Source organism: Hypomesus transpacificus, chromosome 9 (genome assembly GCF_021917145.1).
Source record: "Hypomesus transpacificus isolate Combined female chromosome 9, fHypTra1, whole genome shotgun sequence".
NCBI classification, from domain to species: domain Eukaryota; kingdom Metazoa; phylum Chordata; class Actinopteri; order Osmeriformes; family Osmeridae; genus Hypomesus; species Hypomesus transpacificus.
In genome coordinates, this window is record NC_061068.1 from 3,285,136 (window position 1) to 3,306,564 (window position 21,429).

Below are 21,429 nucleotides of genomic sequence, written 5' to 3' on the forward strand. Positions count from 1 at the left end.
AGGCTGAGAGCGGAGGAGCGAGGGAACAGAGGAGGAATAATCAATGTTCTGACAGGACTGAGGCTCTGTCTGATCAAACACACGGGGAGAGAGAGAGAGAAGGAGGGATGGGGAGAGAGAGGAAGAGAGAGATGGAGGGATGGGGAGAGAGATGAATAGAGAGATACAGAAGGGGAGAGAGAGGAAGAGAGAGAGAGGGAGGGGAAGAGAGAAATAGAGAGGGAGGGAGAGATACTTGTCTTTTATCTGTGAATGAAGGAGATGGAGGATGGATATTGATTGAGGGGGAGGAGAGCAGGGGGGGGGGGAGAGACCTTGTCTCTGGGGGTAGGGTTCTTCTGGCTGATGAATAAAGGAGAAAACTGTTCCAGCACACACAGCAACAGACACAACCTTCACTTTCTCTGGATGCATGCATGTATGTGTGTGTACAGTCTGGATGTATATACAGTATGTATATAAATATGTAGGTGTATGTACACATGTAATTAAGCATATGTATGTGCGGTATTTGCATATACTACATGTAAAACATGTATGTCTGCATTGATATTGTTATGTACTGTATGTAAGTGTGTATGTATATGTATGTTAACATTTCTACCACCCATATGAGTGGTTATTCCTAGGATCTTAATAGACAGTACAGCAGGACTAACCGTCAGATTTCAGCAGCTTGGGAACTAGGAACTTCTACTGTCATTTACAAAACAGTTCCAGTTCCAAATAATCAAGACTCCAGTGAAGTGGAATCCCATAAAAGGAGACTGGCTATCTGACAACCTGTCTGATATCTGGTCTCAGATCGCTAGAAATGACTTAAAGACATAATCGTCCTTGTGAGTGACACAGCAGACTTGGCTGTCATATCTCGACAGGAGATGACAGACACCGTTTGTGGTGCAATAGGCAAAAATGAAACATTTTTTACTCTTAAGCACAAGTTCTGTCCCTTAAAAAAGTGCATAGTAAGCCAGGCTACTGATTGATACTCTGAAAGGCCAGTCTGTTACAGGCAGGGTCAGTTTCAGGCTGTTACAGGCAGGGTCAGTTTCAGTCTGTTCCAGGCAGGGTCAGTTTCAGTCTGTTACAGGCAGGGTCAGTTTCAGTCTGTTCCAGGCAGGGTCAGTTTCAGTCTGCTACAGGCAGGGTCAGTTTCAGTCTGTTCCAGGCAGGGTCAGTTTCAGTCTGCTACAGGCAGGGTCAGTTTCAGTCTGTTCCAGGCAGGGTCAGTTTCAGTCTGTTCCAGGCAGGGTCAGTTTCAGTCTGTTCCAGGCAGGGTCAGTTTCAGTCTGTTCCAGGCAGGGTCAGTTTCAGTCTGTTCCAGGCAGGGTCAGTTTCAGTCTGTTCCAGGCAGGGTCAGTTTCAGTCTGTTCCAGGCAGGGTCAGTTTCAGTGTGTTACAGGCAGGGTCAGTTTCAGTCTGTTACAGGCAGGGTCAGTTTCAGTCTGTTCCAGGCAGGGTCAGTTTCAGTCTGTTCCAGGCAGGGTCAGTTTCAGTCTGTTCCAGGCAGGGTCAGTTTCAGTCTGTTCCAGGCAGGGTCAGTTTCAGTCTGTTCCAGGCAGGGTCAGTTTCAGTCTGTTCCAGGCAGGGTCAGTTTCAGTCTGTTCCAGGCAGGGTCAGTTTCAGTCTGTTACAGGCAGGGTCAGTTTCAGTCTGTTCCAGGCAGGGTCAGTTTCAGTCTGTTACAGGCAGGGTCAGTTTCAGGAACAACAGTTCTGACTGTAGTCTTACTGATGACAGCTGGGTGCTTTTATCTCATGTGGCTCTTGACAAGATGTCCTGCCATCCAACTGCCTCTCTCTCTCTGCCTCTCTCTCTTCCTCTCTCTGCCTATCTCTCTCCGCCTCTCTTCCTATCTCTCTCTGCCTCTCTCTCTCTCCCTCTCTCTCTCTGCCTCTCTCTGCCTCTCTCTCTCTCTGCCTCTCTCTCTTTCTCTTTTTCTCTCTCTTTTTCTCTCTCTTTTTCTCTCTCTTTTTCTCTCTCTCTCTCTCTCTCTCTCTCTCTCTCTCTCTCTCTCTCTCTCTCTCTCTCTCTCTCTCTCTCACACACTCTCTCACTCTCTCTGCCTATCTCTCTCTGCCTCTCTCTCTCTCTCTGCCTATCTCTCTCTGCGTCTCTCTCTCTCTCTGCCCAGACATCTACATTCTTTTGTGGAGGCGAGAGAAACAGCAGAGCTAGTGTTCAGGGTGAAGGCTGCGCGGCCTCGGGGAGGAGGCCTCGGGGAGAGGCCCTGTCACCGCACCCCGGGAGGCACCTGGGTGTCCGGCTGCTGCTAATCTAAATAGATTTCTCTGAAGGCAGGGAGGCTGGCTGGGAAGCATGTGGGTGTGAATTGACTCGGCGATGAGGGAAGATAGAGAGGGACCTGGAGACAGATGGAGAAAGAGGGAGGGGGGAGGGAAAGATGGAGAGAGAGAGAGACACACTGACAGAGACAGAGGGAGGGGGAGAGAGAGAGAGACACTCACACTGACAGAGACAGAGGGAGGGGGAGATGGAGAGAGAGAGACACATGGAAAGAGAGAGAGACACTTACGCTGACAGAGACAGAGACAGAGGGAGGGGGAGAAATGAAGAGAGACACATGGAGATAGAGAGAGAGATACAGACGAAGACAGATAGAGAGAGGTCTGGGTGAGGCATCAGCTAGTTTGGGTGTGTGTGGTCTTCTGATCCCCCCCCTCTGGGAGGGAGAGAGAGTGACACATGGAGAGAGAGAGAGAGAGAGAGAGAGAGACACTCACGCTGACAGAGACAGAGACAGATGGAGGGGGAGATGGAGAGAGAGAGACAGATGGAGAGAGAGAGAGAGAGAGAGAGAGAGAGAGAGACACTCACGCTGACAGAGACAGAGACAGAGGGAGGGGGAGAAATGAAGAGAGACACATGGAGATAGAGAGAGAGATACAGACGAAGACAGATAGAGAGAGGTCTGGGTGAGGCATCAGCTAGTTTGGGTGTGTGTGGTCTTCTGATCCCCCCCCTCTGGGAGGGAGAGAGAGTGACATCACTTCCTCTCTCCCTCCCTGATTGCCCCTAAACGTATCGGCCAAACTGTGATAATATACAGTCTGGTATTTTAGGCATCCAGATTGGTATTTCTGGCCATCAGAACACCTGTGGAGCGCAATTACGGAACTGTAACCTCCCTCGTTAATTCATGCGGGTCAGACTCACTGGCTTATCCGGAACGTTAAATCGCTTTTGGTTTGCTGTGGGAAACACGTTTCTACCACAGCAGATGCAAGATGAGTGAAAGAGACATACTGTCAGGCGCTTAAAGCTGTGTTCTGAACCCACAGTGGTTCTGTTGAGATAAGGGAACCATCTGGGCTTGGGCACAGCGGTACTCCAACACTGCAGGATCACAGGATCAGTCGTTCCACGCCCACAGTGTTGAGCAAGGGCCTCTTCTTCACAGTATGAGGTGAAGATCGGTGTCTTTGGTGAAAGAACATGCTTCTGATTTCTGTCTGGAGAAAACTGGTTATCTCTCGGTAAAATCGGACCTTCTCCCCCAGAAAGCGAATTAGAACAACCAGCTATAAAAACTCAACGTCCCATAACCAAGAGAGACAGAGCAGTTTTTACAATATTTTACAATCGCTATGACAATTTGTTCTAATATAACAGTAACAAGTTTCCTAAACTCTTGACCGAGTTAGCACAACATCCATATGTGTTTGCAATACAATGAACACATTTCTTGTAGCTTTGACACAAAATGCATCGTGAAAACACAAATTGAAAATCCTTGAACTTCTTTTACACACAAGCTCAACCAAGACCAAAACTATTGATTTGTACTGCCCAATTTACCAATGCTTTCATACTGTGTCAGAACAGATAACATCATTTTCAAAACCTAACTTATTGGCCAAAGTCAAAGTGAACAGATGTTCATATTGTGAATTGAAACACAAATATATCCCTATTTCATTCCGTTACTACTGAGAAACAGCTGGTTGAAGTTATGCAAATACTATAAATCACAGCTGATTCCCAAATAGGAAACACTCAGGTGTTGAGGTTATTTCAATCGCATGACTATATGGTATATAAAAAGGACCTCTTTGGGCTGATCTTCTGTGGAAAAAGAACAATTTAGAGCAACACAAAGAAAGTAAGAATAATGCCTGCACGAGGGAGAGGAAGACAAGTACCAGGACAAGAGACCTGACACATATATAAAATAACGCAGTTTCAGTAATTCCATCTGATGTTGGTGTTTTTTATGACATTGTGCTATGACTAAATGTTCCTGTTGAAAGAGAACATGTGTTAGTGTTTTGGTTGACATGTTAAGACATGTTTAGTGTATTTCTGTTATGACAATAGTGTTTGAGTTTAGTTTACAATGTGTGATTTTGAGCATGAAATTAACCATTTTGCCAATTGTGTGTTGTAGGTGTGCTGGTGCGTTAAGAGTTTAGGAAACTTGTTGGATGTATTGAAAAAATTGTCATAACGATCATAAAAAACTGTAAGCTTTTGGACAGTTATTCAAAAACGTTTCTCTCTTCAAACTTGCAAACCCCCCTTTCTCCTCAAACTTTACAACTAGCGACGCTTAATTGAATTCAGCAGGTGAATAAATAATCTGAATAAATAATGTAAAACTGTGTCATTAGCTTGTCCCTGATAATGATTCTATTGTTCATCTAAATTGAACACAGCCTCGTGTTCTTTATCTCACCTCCACATGCGGCACCTCTTTCGATGAAGACATATTTAGGACGGAAAGACTTCCAGTGAGAAGACAGCTAGGAGTTTGGATTGGCATGTTGTATCTCTTCCCTCACACCCTAATGCCTGACAACAATTAACACTTGCTTAAACTGGAGGAACAACCTGGGCCAGAACTAATCAACACCTATCATAAATGATTACATTTACGGGGTGACCAGATTATTCTTGCCTCGTCGAATAGCTACGTTTGTGTCCTGTTATCTCCTGCGGAGCTTTTGCTGTTGTGCAGTCCTGCAGGAGAAAATACATGTTTAAAACAACAAACGGACAGCTTGTCTTTCCCGTCACATCAAACGCAGTTTCAAACGCAGGAATGTAACGTTCACATGCAGCTTGTGTGCGGGGGGAGAGAGACACCGTTCCGACGACGGAACCGAAAATGTTTACAAAAACGCAGAGGAGAGAAAAAACAGAGAAAAACATTCCATGTGTTTTCCTAGAGCGAGACAAGAAAAGGCTTTTGTTTTTGACTAATTGGATTTCTCCGTGGAGGAAACCTCACGCTCCAGATATTGGCATCGATTTGCTCCACTGCAGAGGTCTGGATGTTTACCTTGCGGCTAATTGTTGGAGGCAGCACCCTGTGGTCACTCTCATCCCCAGCCTAGTGAGTCCTGCAGTTTGTAGCTCTCATCCCCCGCCTAGTGAGGCCTGCAGTTTCTAGCTCTCATCCCCCGCCTAGTGAGGCCTGCAGTTTCTAGCTCTCATCCCCCGCCTAGTGAGGCCTGCAGTTTCTAGCTCTGTGAGTTTTGGCTCTGGCTTCTCCATTAGAAGGACCTTTGTTCTTTAATGGCTCAAGCGGCACTACCTTGTCCAACTTAGTGGAATCCATTAAACTGCTTTACACACCGAGGGTAGCGCTAGTTTCAGACGGACAAGTGCGGGGGGGGGGGGAACCGCCCAACGTCTGGAGAATATAGGGAACCGTTCGGATGTCTTCGTGATCGTACTCGTGGAGATTCTTTCTTCTTCGTGGTGTTTGGTGCTTCTCGTTGTCGATGTAACATCCTGTCGCCGCGGCCTGGAGGATACGACCAGCATGCTGCTGTCAGCTCCGGGGGGTCACAGGGTCACGGGGTCATGGGGTCATGGCCAGGAAGCAGAGGAAGGGTCTCGAGTAGATAATTGTAAGATCCCTTTTTCCCTCCACTTTAAACCTCTCAAGTGGACACTCAATCTGATTGGCCCGCTGCAGGGTCAGAAATTACTAATCATATGGTGGGGAGGATTGATGAGTGATTCACAGATGCTTGTTAAAATCCAATTCAAACTGAACTAATTTGGCCCCAGAACTGATACAGCGCTGGATGATGGTGCTTGACAAGGCTGATAACAATAGCTCCATTGAACTGAACCGTAATTTCCATGATTTGCAAGTTCAACTCTACACATGAAAAGAGTAGTTCTGTTCATCACGGAACAACGGGAGCGGGGAAACAAACTCAACGCTTTTTGTCCTCCGCTATAATTATGGAATGTAAAATCTTTGCAGGTTGCCAATGTAACAGTCTTGTGTTTGATAAATCATTCCCTGAGGTGATGTGATGAGATGCAGCCATTATACTGCAGCCTTACACATCTGGATCATGAACTGAGAAAGAGACACTGCGAGCAGTAGCTGCACAACAATACACACAACCATGCTTGCTAGTTTCAATTACAATGAAAGGTGTGACCTGTGAATTAATCATTTAAAAACCATTTCTGGATTCTAGACTACATTCACAACAAAATAATGTACAGTTGTCTAGTGTACGGATCCATAACAATAACAAACTGTAGGATGGTCTGAAGGATTTAATTTAATCCTATAAAGTGGCATCTTGACAGTGGGTGAAATCAGGAACTTGTATTCCACACAGTTCAGCCCTCATCTTTGTGTGTGTGTGCATGTGGCTAATGTGCGTGTGTGTGTGTGTGTGTGCGCGCCCTGCAGACCAGGAGCGGATAGGGAAGAACTCGTCGTACGAGCAGGAGGGGAAGGTGCAGTTTGTGATTGACGCGGTGTACTCCATGGCCCACGCCCTCCACAACATGCACCTGGAGCTGTGTCCGGGAGCGGTGGGGCTCTGCCCCAGGATGGACCCAATCAACGGGACCCTGCTCCTCAAACACATCAGACGCCTCAACTTCGCAGGTCAGTGAGCACCGCCCCAGTGGTTTTTTTTACTCACACACACACTCATTCACACATTCACACACACACACTGACAGACAAATAGGGAGTCAGATGGCTGAGCGGTGAGGGAGTCGGGCTAGTAATCAGAAGGTTGCTGGATCGATTCCCCGCCGTGCCACATGATGTTGTGTCCTTGGGCAAGGCACTTCACCCTACTTGCCTCGGGGGGAATGTCCCTGTACTTACTGTAAGTCGCTCTGGAAAAGAGCGTCTGCTAAATGACTAAATGTAAATGTAAATGTAAATACAGGCACAGCCACACACACACAGATATAACACCCATACACAGACATACAGGCACATACACACACACAGGTGAGCTTGCACAAACACACACACACTGACAGACTCACAGGCACACATTCATACACATTTCTCTATAATAAGACACAGAATTGATTTTGTGTTCTCTGTTTTGTGATCTTAATAAAATTGTTTAAGGAAGATGGTGTGTTTACCTACCTACCTCTGAAGAGAGACCGGAAGGACAAGGTTTTAATATCCCCACAAGTAGGAACAGGTCTAATGAAATATGACAAAATAATCGGAGTCTGAAGAGTCGGAAACATCTGTTCAGTTATTGCACATTTATTTGTTCTTCCAAAACTGTGACAAGATGAAATCTGAGAGGGGATACTGCATGTGGAAAGTACAGCAGAAGATGAAGGATCAGCGTGTTAAGTGTTTTGGTGGTCAGAGTCAAGGAGCAGTGTATGTTTACTAGCCACATGGCAGAGTAAACACATCTGCGCTAGCAGGCGCGGTGCGCTAGGAGGCGTGGTGAGCTAGCAGGCACGGTGCGCTAGGAGGCGCGGTGCGCTAGCAGGCGTGGTGCACAAGGAGGCGTGGTGAGCTAGCAGGCGTGGTGCGCAAGGAGGCGTGGTGAGCTAGCAGGCGTGGTGCGCTAGGAGGCGCGGTGCGCTAGCAGGCGCGGTGCGCTAACAGGTGCGGTGCGCTAGCAGGCGCGGTGAGCAAGCAGGCGTGGTGAGCTAGTAGGCGTGGTGAGCTAGCAGGCGCGGTGCGCTAACAGGTGCGGTGCGCTAGGAGGCGCGGTGCGCTAGCAGGCGCGGTGCGCTAACAGGTGCAGTGCGCTAGCAGGCGCGGTGAGCTAGCAGGCGCGGTGAGCTAGCAGGCGCGGTGAGCTAGCAGGCGCGGTGAGCTAGCAGGCACGGTGAGCTAGCAGGCGTAGTGAGCTAGCAGGCACGGTGAGCTAGCAGGCGCGGTGAGCTAGCAGGCGCGGTGAGCTAGCAGGCACGGTGAGCTAACTGGTTCCTGAGACTGATAAGAGATGCTGCAGCATTCACGCTACTGCACCCGGGAACCTCATACTTACACAAAACTGGGGTGTGTTGCATCAGCTGCATCACACACAACACACACACACAACACACCCACAAAACACACACAACACACACACACAACACACACACTACATACACAGGACCAGCAGACACAACTGCAGGGTCGTTCTTCAAACGCAACATTCATCCCCTCCTCATGACTGAATAACACATCTCAGCTGAACATGGATATTTATGGGGTTTTTCGGCAGATTGCTAAAGGGATATAATGAACTTTGTCATTTCTAATCGTGAGGCTAACTAGAGTTGTTTGTGTTTGTGTGGGCGGTGGAGAATCTGTCACTATGTTTTTACTTTGTCCTCGTCACTTGGCAAATTGATTTATTTTCATGTTTTGGTATTTCATACTTGATCCACAAATAATATAACACATCACAAAGACATTTGTATGAGATTTTGACGTGTTGACCATTTTCATAAAATCCATTCCAAATGTATTATTCATATCAGGGATGTTGATTTATTTTATATAAAGACATCACTAAGCTTATAATCTGGAGCTTAACTTCTCCCTTCTCGGCATCCCGTTGGGCTGTTCTCAGCGTCCTCCCCTCCCTGCCTCCCCTCCCTGCCTCCCCTTCCTGCCTCCCCTCCCTGCCTCCCCTCCCTGCCTCGCTCAGCTGGGGTGAATCACGCATACCAAACAGGTTATCAAAGGTGGAGGCCAGAGTCAGAGAGCCCCCAGCACCTCCTGCCTCCCTGCCCACCTCTGCCTTTGAAGAGTCACTGAGCAGCAGAACACTTCAATGGCCGCAGATTGAGCACTGTTACCCATCAGAGTAGCTGTGTCTGCACCTGTCATGTCCGGGAGAGGGGGGCGTGCGGGGAGAGATGGAGGGAAAAGAGAGGTAAAGAGTGAGACAGGGAGAGAGAGACGGAGGGAAGTGTGAGAGAGATGGAGAGGGATGAAGGGAAGAGAGTGAGAGACAGAGAGTAAGAGGGAGAGAGAGAGGTGAATGAGAGTGCATGTAACCACATCTCAGCTACCAGGCCCAGAGTAAACAGTAAAGAATAGGACAGTGAAACTGTTACAGATTAACAAGCCAAACTAATTTTGTTAATGTATGGTGTGCAAAAATAATAATCCTACAATGTAATATTAGGGTCTTTGACATGCCTTGCAGTCATGACTTTGGATAAAGGGTGAGCTTTGGATGTTTACACAAGCGGCTGTTTCATCTTATACTCTCTCAACAACTCTTGTTGTTATGCCTATTGATGCTGCCAGATGACATCTGTGACGATTTCTTTTAGCAAAAACAAAAACACGTTGACATTTTATCAGAAGGAAATGCTATTTTAAGCAAACACAACACTGTTCAATTCTGTCAGAGCCTATGTTGTGTATAGAAAACTCCAACCTCCTTATAGCTGAAAGCACAAAAGAACAGTCTAATTTTCAGTCTTCATGTTTTGATGCTGTGCTGCTCCAGTATTCAACCACTAAAATGACTGAAAGGGACACCCGACAATCATAGTACCGTTTTAAAATGCACCTGCTGCTTCTAAAGCCACTTGTCAAAGACAGTAGATTATGTGCTCAAAAATACATTACACAGCCAATAAATACTCTCCTACCTTGAAGTGTTGAACTGTTGAACTGGATTTGACAGCAAAGGTCCATTTTGTGAAATTAAGTAATCATGCAGAAAGTGGGAAATGAACTGACAAAGATGAACAAATAGCCACATTTATTCATTTAGCAGACAGTTATCCAGAGCGACTTACACACACGCAAAACACACACATACGATAACACACACAACAGTGTCGTAGGCGCCGCAGCGACTGAGAGCAAATTGTGTGCACATGGTCCGTGTACAGTTCATTAAGCGCTAATGACCAGTGGAACGGATGACGACCAGAGCTGTCAGTCAAGGTGTCCACGGCTTGCACAGTCAGCGCCCAGCACCCCACGCTCAGCGCCCCGCGCTCAGCGCCCAGCACCCAGCGCCCAGCGCCCCACGCTCAGCACCCAGCGCCCCACACTCAGCACCCCGCACCCCACGCCCAGCGCCCCACGCCCCACACTCAGCACCCCGCACTCAGCACCCAGCGCCCCGCACTTGTCAGTTCAAAATAAGTAAAAAAACTGAAAAGATGCCTATTCATATTTTTCTATAGGCCTACCCAAAAGGATTATTCTGGCTACGCCCCTGACCCAAACCTACAGAATAAAAACATTGATATAACATTCTTCAGTTCAACATCATTTGTTTTAGCTGCATCAAATGCAGACAATGTCTATACGTCATTGAGATGGGGGTGAGATAGCTAGGAGTGATCAGGCGAGGTTAGTGATTTAAAAGAGCGATGTGAGCCCATTTTCCATTTTGATTACCGCAATCACTGGTGACTAATGAACGAAAACGATTTGGAGGCTGCTCAAAGCCACAGCAGTAAAGCACAGACCAAAATGAGAATTCTACCTGTTCTATGAAGAACGTCAAATTACCTTCAGTCTGTCACAGCTAAATGTGTCTGTCTGTCCTTTACCTCTAGACTTGGACACTTTCCTCCCACACTGTGGGGGGAAAGTTTACCACAACCAGCAGAGGCAGTAAGGCTAGAAGAAATAGTGGTGAGTGCATAACATGCAGTAGCTAATAAGGGTGGATGCTAATGTGAGCTAGCTCAGCTTCATCGGCTAACAACAGGTGTTGTAACATTGTCAGCTAGCTACTTGTTGCTCCTCTGTCGTGGAATCTCTTGCAGTTTAATTCGAATCATTTCCTGGTAATATATTTTCTCATGAAATCCTAAAATCAACAGTTATAAGTGGCACATGTTTATGATTGAAGCAATGGAAGACGGTTGTGGGCTTTCTCACAGACCGCTGTCGTAAAAGTTCAACGGGCTAATTCGGCTCATGTAATGCTAGCTACAGTGAAAAAGCTATCCTACTGTTTCCGAAAGTAAGCAAATTGGAATGAATATTGTGTTGTACATTAAAGTACAACAGTACTGTAGCTCTAACTGAACAACATTATAGTATCTCACTTTTCTTTGTATCACTGCACTGTTAATGAGAATATTTCAATGTAGGTTTTGGTGAAGCTGGTGCTTTTGGTGATTACATTTAAAGATCCCATGACATGCTGTTTTTGGATGCTTTTATATAGGCCTTAGTGTTCCCCTTATACTATATCTGAAGTTTCTTTCCCGAAACTCAGCCTTGGTGCAGAATTACAGCCACTACGAGCAGTCCCACAATGAGCTTTCCTCAGGACGTGCCGTTTCTGTGTCTGTAGCTTTAAATCAGAGCCATAGAAAAAGAGAGTTGCGACACTTCCATAGACTCCCATTGTTATCGAGGAATGCGGAAGTTAAGCGTGTCTCATGCAACCTATAGTTCCAAACATTGTATTTTCCACCGTTGAACCCCATTCATTTTCAGTGTCTACGAAGTAAGTTAGCTGGTAAATTGATGAAAATCATGCATTTTTTCATGTTTCAACCACCACATATCAATTGTTATGAGTAGTATTTCATATGGCCAACTTAAGATAAACATTTTCGTAAGATTATAGCTTGTTAGATTCTAAATGCAGTTAGAGCTGTTAGAGCCATATATGGCTTATGGGGTCCGAAGCAAGTGAGCTGGTAAATTGATGAAAATCCTGCATTTTTTCATATTTCAACCACCACATATCAATTGTTATTAGTAGTATTTCATATAGCCAACTGTAGAGAAAATGTATTGTAAGATTATGGCTTGTTAGATTATAGCTTGTTAGATTCTAAATGCAGTTTGCGCTAGACTATAGTAAAGCTATGCAACACTTTTACTGTAGCTAGCTAAAGAGCATGTGTATCAACCAGAAGTTCGTTGGTTTATAGTCTGTCAAATTAGTTCAAGTTATTGGTGTTCTTTGGCATACACAGTTTACAGAATCTGCTCTTATTAGCCTATAGTACATCTGATTAAAGCTAGCAACAATGAATTGCAGATTAAAGCCTTGGGTCCCCTATCGTCCAGCAACGCTCGGCAGGAATTTCAGGTCCACTCAATAGCTAGCTAGTTAGTTAGCTCAACTAGATGCATCTACTACTGCGGTCTAAGTTTTGTGAAAAGCAGACATTAAGATCACCTGCTCACTACAAACAAAAGGAGTGGAAGAACACTGGACATATTGTACAATAAAATGTTTTATTGAATTGCAGTTGGTTGCCTTGTATATTCTGTTCAATTTTTTTCTATTGAACAGTTGCCGGTGATCATGGTTAGATTCAACTTGCATCAAGTACAAACGTGTTGTTAATGTGGTAAATTGTAAGTGAGCTGATGAAGAAAAAAAAAGTTGAACAAATCCCATTTACTTCAACAGTCGAAGGTTAAACGTTAAGTGGAACAATGTAGGCTAGCATAGCCATTTCCAGCTCTGCTTCACAATATTGCGTTATGCATTATAAGTTAATGTTATACATACATGTTAATAAAGTAGCATACATACATGATACAACACACCAGTAACCAATTGATATTGTGTTAATATACCGAAAATATCCGTGAATCGAGATGGTGCTGCTGTCGGTCCCGCCGAAAACCATTCAAACACGTTGACAGCAGTGGGTTTTCATTTAACTACAGCGAGCTACCGGAACCACGTGACAAAAAAGCTCTAGCTTTTTTCCTGCATTTCACTGGCAGTGAGTGTTCACACATGTTGTAGTTCACTCCATTGTTCACCAAAAACGTCAGCGAGGACTGCCTAATGTAGATAAGAGTCAGCTGAAGATAGCCAGAATATCGGATTTCTTCAACTGAGCCTGTTTCATTCGTAATTTGCCTGAGAAAGCGACTTCCGTTGGCCAGCTCCATTGAAAACCATTCAAAAAAGTTGACAGCAGTGGGGCTTTTTGGAACTACAGCGAGCTACATGAACCACGTGATCACGTGTCGGCGAGATCAAAGCGTGTCGCAACTCTCTTTTTCTATGGCTCTGCTTTAAATGCTATGAGGAAGAATGAGGCGGTGCTAACTGCCATGCTTCGGTCGTTTGCAAGCCATGATGTCTCTAGGAAAAACCAATATCACGCTTGTACAGCCGTAGCTCATTTTCTCATTGGTGGGCCAAATTATCTGTGGGTGCAAAGCAGAGAAAGGGGAGGTAACCTTCGGTTTTATGACTTCATAAAACCAGCATTTTCAAAACCGATTTTCTCAAATGCAGAGATTAATACCCAGGGCTTGGTTTACAACTATCAAAATTTCTAGCCACCAGGGGACCAAAGGCAGGCTAGGGGAACTCATATTAATGTTAAATAACCTCCTAAAGTGAACATATCATGTCATGGGACCTTTAACATTTGTCCGGAAGAGGACAGCTCAGTGGATATTGCAGTAGCTAGTTTTTTTGGGGAGTGACAAAAAAGTTAGGGGGATGTAGCTAGGGCTATAGAGTTAGATACCAAAAAATGGATACCCAACGGAAACACAAATTCCCGAGGCCCCAGGCAGTTGCCTAGCGAAGCTCATAGTAAAACCGCCCGTGGGAAGAATGAATATGTGCCATGAATTCCAGCGTTTCCATGCCACTGGCGCTAATTCCAGACGGTACGGGCAGGACAGACAGACGCGGAGAGGGGATTGTATCGGGGAGGGGGTGTGTACCAGGACTGAGTGTGTACCAGGACTGAGTGTGCTAGCTAAACTCATGCTTACCAGCCTGCCTCTAGAGAAGAAGATGGAAATTTCTCGGCTGGAAGAGATAGTCCAAACAATGGCAACACAGTTAACTCAATTAAATTTCAATGCCTGAAAAAAGGCTGCATTTTTGAGATTACACCTTGATCATGTTTTGAATACACTTGAAGTAAAAAAAAATGAACAGTTAAAAAAGTAAAATTGTGTAACCGAAAATTACAAGTAATTTTCTTCCAGTGTATTCCCTTTCCTGACACAAGATTTAAATAAACACAAAACATTTGAAGTGCACAGAGCCCACACTGCACAGGTTCAGAACATCTTGTCTTAAACTATCACATAATTTATCTTAAGCTTAAGTTTTCAAAAGCCAGATGCTTTAATGTGCCGATATGTCTGGTATCTAACGACACTGTGCTTAGACAGCTCTCTTCATCTCACAGCCAGAGGAAGGAAACTGCCGATAATCTCTGGACAGACCTCAGTATGAGCAGCAAGCATGACCGAGAGTCTGTAAACTGTTACATCTAATTATATCAGCAGAGACAGAATGTGTTGCTGCATTAGCCTGTGAAAGCACCATAGTGGTGTTCAGGATCCATTCTCTCTGGAAGTGTCAGCATGGAGCTGCCACAGCACACTGCCTGTCTCCCAACACAGCTCCCACTGAGCCGGGGTGGACTGCACGCTGATCATGGGGATTCTGGTACTTTCAGAAACTGTTGAGGGGGGAGGGACGGAAGGAGGGATGGATGGAGGGAGGGAGGGTGAGAGGGGAGGGAGGGAGGGAGGGAGGGAGGGAGGGAGGGAGGGAGGGAGGGAGGGAGGGAGGGAGGGAGGGAGGGAGGGAGGGAGGGAGGGAGGGAGGGAAAAAACAGATCAAACACTAGAGAAAAAGAATGTTGACTGTGATAATAAAAACACAAAGCAAAAATATAGCACTCCAGTTCAGGAGTGTGTTTGTATAAACATGTCCCCCGTCCCCACTCCACACACACACACTCCACACATACACTCCACACACACATACACTCCACACACACACTCCACACACACATACACTCCACACACACACTCCATACACACACTCCACACACACACTCCACACACACATACACTCCACACACACACTCCACACACACTCCACACACACACTCTCCACACACACACACATACACTCAGAAACACACATCTCCTTATTTCTCTGTAAAATCCCGGTAATCCCTCTGTTCGCGGGCTTCTGCCTTTGTGATGCATGCTGCATTGTCGCTCTGGCTCTGCGTCTGAGCGCCCCGTAATGCTTTAATCCAGAGACTGAGTCATCGAGATGTGGATTAGGGAGTCACGTCTCCCACTGCCTGAGCAACGAGGCCTGAGAAGGATCTGAATCTGACATCTAGCAGCAGTATCCATCTAACTGCCCCTACCCGGTGGCACCGTGCCCCACCAGTGTAGGTCAGAGGGGGGGTTTAATAATAAGCCCAGTCACAACGGGGGGAGAGCCAGTGTTCAGGCCTTTTCATCAGGGGTGTGGATGGAAGCCAGACAGATGTTTGTGAGGCTTGAGCTGTGCGGTGCAGTAGAGAAGGAATGACCCTGCATGTGCACCCCATGAGGAGCAGTGTGACTCGGCAACAAAACCGTCACAACAAGCACCCTCTGAGAAGTGAAGTGTGGAGCGTGTCAAGTCCTAGGAAGTGACTGTGCTCAGCTTAGTCAGGAGGAGCCAATGTGTGAAAGGCAGTGCTAAGAAGCCACACTTACACTGATGTGTATAGAGGGTCAAGTATATATATGTATATATATATGGATGTATATGTATTTTATATATAGCCTATAGAGAGAGAAATTGGATCAAAAAGATCCCTCATTAATCATCTTGTCTCCCTCCTTTGCGGTCTGGGCTCCAGGCATCGCTGGAAACCCTGTGTTCTTCAATGAGAATGGAGATGCTCCAGGTCGCTACGAGATCTACCAGTTTCAGATAAGGAACCAGACAGCAGAGTACAAGATCATCGGACACTGGACTGACCAGCTCCACCTCAACGTGAGCTCCTCTTCCTCCTCCTGACCCTCCTCTCGCCCCCTCTCCTCCTCTCCTCTCTTCCTCCTCCTGCCCCTCCTCTCGCCCCCTCTCCTCCTCTCCTCTCCCCCCCCTCTCTTCCTCCTCTCCTCCTTCTGTCCTCTGGATAAGAGCGTCTGCTAAAATGACTGAATGTCGTACTGACACAGTGATGTAGTAGAGCATATGACTTGCAGATCAGAAGGGCTTAAGTTCAAATCCCTCCACTGCATGTCTCTTTGGATAAATGAATTGATTCCCTCCAGCGATGAATAGTGACTTGCAAATTCCTAATTTTAAGTCGATTTACCCATGACGCATGCATCAATAGTAGTCGCCCCCTCATTTAAAAGTAGAGGAAGTATTTCTGTCTCTTTGTCCCTCACCTGCTGAGTCAAACACACACACACATACACAACTACTGCTGAAGTGGAGAGGGGCATTACTATGACTGCTAAGGCCTACTTGTTAATTATGTAGTTTTTAACTTGTTATAATTTCCCTGTTGCATTAACATGGTAATCATATTCAGGAGATTATGTGCTCACAAATATAAAATGGATCAAATCGAACTGATAAATCCACTCTTGAGAACATCTCTGGGGTTTGACTCAGTATTAAAATCAGCAGGTAATAAAAATGGCCGCCATTAACCTAGGTGAGCCAGGTCTCACTCTACAGGAGTCTGTTTGACTTCCTGGGAGGAACTCTGAGCATCACTGTAACCCAAAACTTAACCCAAACCCATAACCCAAAACTTACTATGTCAGTTTTTGACCCATAAGGTCGTCATAACCATATCCCTTATCATAACCCAAACTCAAATCACAACCCAAACTCTAACCATAACAATAAACATAACCCCTAACTGTAACAAACACAAGCAATCATTAAGGTCTGACAGGCTCAAATGATTGGACGGCATTCGGACCCAATGCATTGATTGGATGATTGGACTACTGGCTGCTTGTCAGTCTACCTGCCCCCTGGCAGTAATCAGTTCATGTGTTTTAGAGGAGTGGCTTTTAAGGGAGGGAATATTGTGGTTTGAATCCTTTCAAACTCTAGCTAAAATTATTAGGTTATCTAGAGGCCGGCGTCATCATAGCGATGGGTTCTGTGCCCGAAGCGTCTGAATATTCGTAGCACGAGAAGGTATTAACCAGGTTCCCAGAGCTGAGGGTTTCAAACGACCTCCACTACAACTGGTGGCCTCTATTGGCTGTCCCTCAACACCTGTTTGTTCCCAGGTCGTGTAATAGCTCTCCTCGGAGCAGATTAGTTCTGCATCGTAAGTCTTCCTAAAGCAGCCAGCACTTAGTCCTGTCCTCATCACAGGTGGGAATAACCACAGGCTGGCTTAACCATTAACATGGGAACTGTGATGAGAAATAAATACAGGGAAACAGAGAGGGAGGGGGGGTAGGGAGGGTGGGGAGGCAAGATGGAGGAAGGGAGACTCATTCCATACGGTCTTAGACGATGATTCCTGCCTGAGAGAAGCAGGTACCTGGACATAGAGTGTGGGCTATAACACTGAATGATATGTTGCTGCACACGACACTTGGACAGCATGAAGAGAAGAGGGCCTTGGGAAACAATAACAAGTGAGAGGAGAAGAAAATAAATCCTGTTGCTACAAAGTGGACTTTAGTGGCTTTTTACCTTCTTCAAAGCTGCGTGTGCAGCGAGTGTTTGCTCTCGTCCTGGTGACTCCAGACTCCTGCTGGGTGTGTTAGTGTTCCTGACTCCAAACAAGTCTTTTCCTATTAAGGATCCTTTGAGCTGTTAATTAAATGCACATTAAGGGATGTGCCCGCTAAGAATTTAAACAGCCATTGAAGAAAAATTCTGAGTTAATAACAAAAATGAAAATGCTAAATATACTCCTTTGAAATTACAAAATACTGTTTATCTTTCTTTTTTTAAGAAACTGAAATGGTTATTAGCAGACAGACAGTAGTTAAAGATGCAAGCAATTCACGCAGAGCTTCTCTCTCTTCCTGTGTCTCGCTCTACTCCTACCATCACTCCCTCCCTCCCTCCCTCCCTCCCTCTCTCTCTCTCTCTCTCTCTCTCTCTCTCTCTCTCTCTCTCTCTCTCTCTCTCTCTCTCTCCCTCTCCCTCCCTCCCTCCCTCCCTCTCTCCCTCCCTCCCTCCCTCCCTCCCTCCTTCCTTCCCTCCCTCCCTCCCTCCCTCCCTCCCTCCCTCCCTCCCTCCCTCCCTCCCCAGGTCCGGGCCATGCACTGGCCAGGTAGGGTCCAGCAGGTGCCCTCGTCCACCTGCAGCCAGCCATGCCAGGCGGGCGAGAGGAAGAAGACAGTGAAGGGCATCCCCTGCTGCTGGCACTGCGAGCGCTGCGACGGTTACCAGTACCAGGCCGACACCTTCACCTGCAAGCTGTGCCGCTACGACCTGCGGCCCAACCCCAACCACACCGCCTGCGTGTCCATCCCCATCGTTAAGCTGGAGTGGAGCTCTCCCTGGGCTGTGGTGCCCCTGCTCATCGCCGTTGTGGGGATCCTAGCCACCGTCTTCGTGGTGGTCACCTTCGTACGCTACAACGACACGCCCATCGTCAAGGCGTCCGGCCGTGAGCTGAGCTACGTCCTCCTGACGGGGATATTCCTGTGCTACGCCACCACCTTCCTCATGATCTCCGCCCCTGACGTGGGCATCTGCTCGCTGCGCAGGATCTTCCTGGGGCTGGGCATGAGCATCAGCTACGCCGCGCTGCTCACCAAGACCAACCGCATCTACCGCATCTTCGAGCAGGGCAGCATGTTGGTCAGCGCCCCACGCTTCATCTCCCCCGCCTCCCAGCTGGTCATCACCTTCAGCCTGACCTCGGTGCAGCTGCTGGGCGTGGTCATCTGGTTCGGCGTGGATCCCTCCCAGGCCATCATCGACTACGAGGACCAGCGGACGTCCAACCCGGAGCAGGCTCGCGGCGTGCTGAAGTGCGACATCTCCGACCTGTCGCTCATCTGCCTGCTGGGCTACAGCATGTTGCTCATGGTGACCTGCACCGTCTACGCCATCAAGACCCGCGGCGTCCCTGAGACCTTCAACGAGGCCAAGCCCATCGGTTTCACCATGTACACCACCTGCATCATCTGGCTGGCCTTCATCCCCATCTTCTTTGGCACCTCGCAGTCCACCGAGAAGGTAAACAAGACTTGTTGTTTTGGGGGGGGGGGTTATTTGTTGATGTGTTGTACTACTCTACTCTGCTCTACTCTGCTCTACTCTGTTCTGCACTGCTCTACTCTGCTCTGCTCTACTTATCTCTGCTGTGTTCTGCTCTACTCTGCTCTACTCTGCTGTACTCTTCTCTGCTGTGTTCTGCTCTACTCTGCTGTATTCTTCTCTGCTGTGTTCTGCTCTACTCTGCTGTATTCTTCTCTGCTGTGTTCTGCTCTACTCTGCTGTACTCTTCTCTGCTCTGTTCTGCTCTGCTTTGTTCTTCTCTGTGCTTCTCTGTTGGGGTGGTGTTTGTTGGTGAACCGAAGCTGATCTAGTAGCTGTGATTAGAGGATTTAGGACTCTGTTCTGCTCAGTGTTCTCTGTGGTCTGGCAAGACATCCTGCCCCCTCTCTCCTCCTCCTCTTCCTTCACCTCCTCCTCCCCCCTCTCTGAGTGAGGAGGTGGACATGACTGGACATGAAGCTGGCAGAGGGGCCAGAGAGAATGATGCTGAACAAGCAGCTCTGCGATAGTGGGTCTTGCGAAAATGGGTCCCTGCAGCCGTTGGTTTTATGATGATGGTGAGAGGAATTACAAACGCAATTTGTCCAGTTTCATGTCTTCTATCTGTCTGGGTGGGAACCCGTTTAAGGGACTTTAGACACTTCTCCGGGGGCCTGAGACAAATGATACCCTTGTCACTCTTGGGACCCAAAAATTACAACTCTCAAGAGTTTTGCTCTATTCTGCTCTGCTCTACTCTGCCCTGCTTTATTCTGCTCTACTCTGCCCTGCTCTGCCCTACTCTGCTCTGCTCTGCTCTGCTCTGCCCTGCTCTGCCCTACTCTGCTCTGCTCTGCTCTGCCCTACTCTGCTCTGCTCTATTCTGCTCTGCTCTACTCTGCCCCTGCTTTATTCTGCTCTACTCTGCTCTACTCTGCTCTGCTCTACCCTGCTTTGCTCTACTTTACGCTGCTCTACTCTTGTTCTGCCGTGTCACATTAATCACACATCAAGTCTGAGACAGCTCTTCTCTCTCTGTCGAATGTGTTGTTGGACCACGACCTACATGGGGAGAGTTCACCTCCCCCAGAACAGAGCCCAGGGGACCAGCACCTCTTAACACTCACCCTGATTAGTCAGCATATGGGTTTCCTCTTTAAACCGGTCAACTAACATCATCACTTTTATCTCTCTCTCTGGCCCTCAATCTCTCTCTCTCAATGTGTCTCTCTCTCACTCTGTCTCTCACTCTCTCTCTCTCTCTCTCTCTCTGTCTCTCTCTCCCTCCCTCCCTACATAAACATTTTTGTGTGTACTGTCTACAGCAGATATCATGGTTCTAGTTGGTTGTATTAACTCACACTAATAGCAGTCTGGATGAGCCGTGCTACAGGCCCAGCATGTGTGCTCGCTACACCCCCGCTTCTCTAACGGCTGCATATATAGGACGATGGATTTATATTTATAAACGACTTCTTAGTTTATGCTGCCTGTCTCTGACCTAGAAAGGTGAAAGAGAATTGTGAAATCATAGTGATATTCAGCATCAGCTTTTCTGAAGATGAGGCAATCCATTAACCAGCCTGGCTTTGAGCAGAGGACTGGGTGAAGGAGGGAGAGAAGAATAAGACACACTCTGAGACTCTTTAGTTTCTGTGATGCGCTCAGACCAGGAAAAACAAATTCAATTTGAAAACCTGGAATAAGTTCTCTCACCAAGGCTTACGATAAGAGCCCTTTCTTCTCCCAAATGTTATTAGCCCATTAATTAATGAGTGTTTCCGGCTGAAAGCTGCCAGATAGACTTCCTGCTCCTTCACAGCAGACGAGGGTTTGGTCTCTGGGGCCGGTAGAGGAAGGTGAGACCAGACGTGGAAAACAGGGTCTTCATGAACATGGACATGTGGCTGTACGTTCACCCCACCAGGCCTGATCTGAACAACGCCAGGCTGTTTGCATCCTGTGCCGTCAGACAGGAAGTGAGCATGAGACCTAAGTTCACCTGTTTCAAATTAAAGGGTTGTCGGACACAATACTATTTGGACCAAAGCCAAAATCAACATTCTAGTATAAGTCATGATCCAAGTGAGTTTTCATTGGTGCGTGACTTTGCACTGTAGCCATATTTTTTTCCTACGTGGTTTCTGTCTTCCGTGTCCAATCCAAAGGTCCAATCAGGAGCTGTAATAACTGTAATCCCCATGACAACTCACTCACTCAACGTTGGCTGCAACCTCTG

The 21,429-nt window shown here is 46.9% G+C and overlaps 1 protein-coding gene across 1 annotated transcript in view; it reads left to right on the plus strand.

Annotated features, from left to right (window-relative positions):
- LOC124471417 (metabotropic glutamate receptor 4-like) overlaps positions 1 to 21,429 on the plus strand; it is a 124,692-nt gene that overhangs the window by 93,767 nt on the left and 9,496 nt on the right. Inside the window, exons 7-9 of the mRNA XM_047025895.1 lie at positions 6,689 to 6,889; positions 15,850 to 15,986; positions 18,234 to 19,169. Coding sequence (XP_046881851.1) covers positions 6,689 to 6,889; positions 15,850 to 15,986; positions 18,234 to 19,169 — 1,274 coding nt within the window. The remainder of the gene's footprint in view (positions 1 to 6,688; positions 6,890 to 15,849; positions 15,987 to 18,233; positions 19,170 to 21,429) is intronic.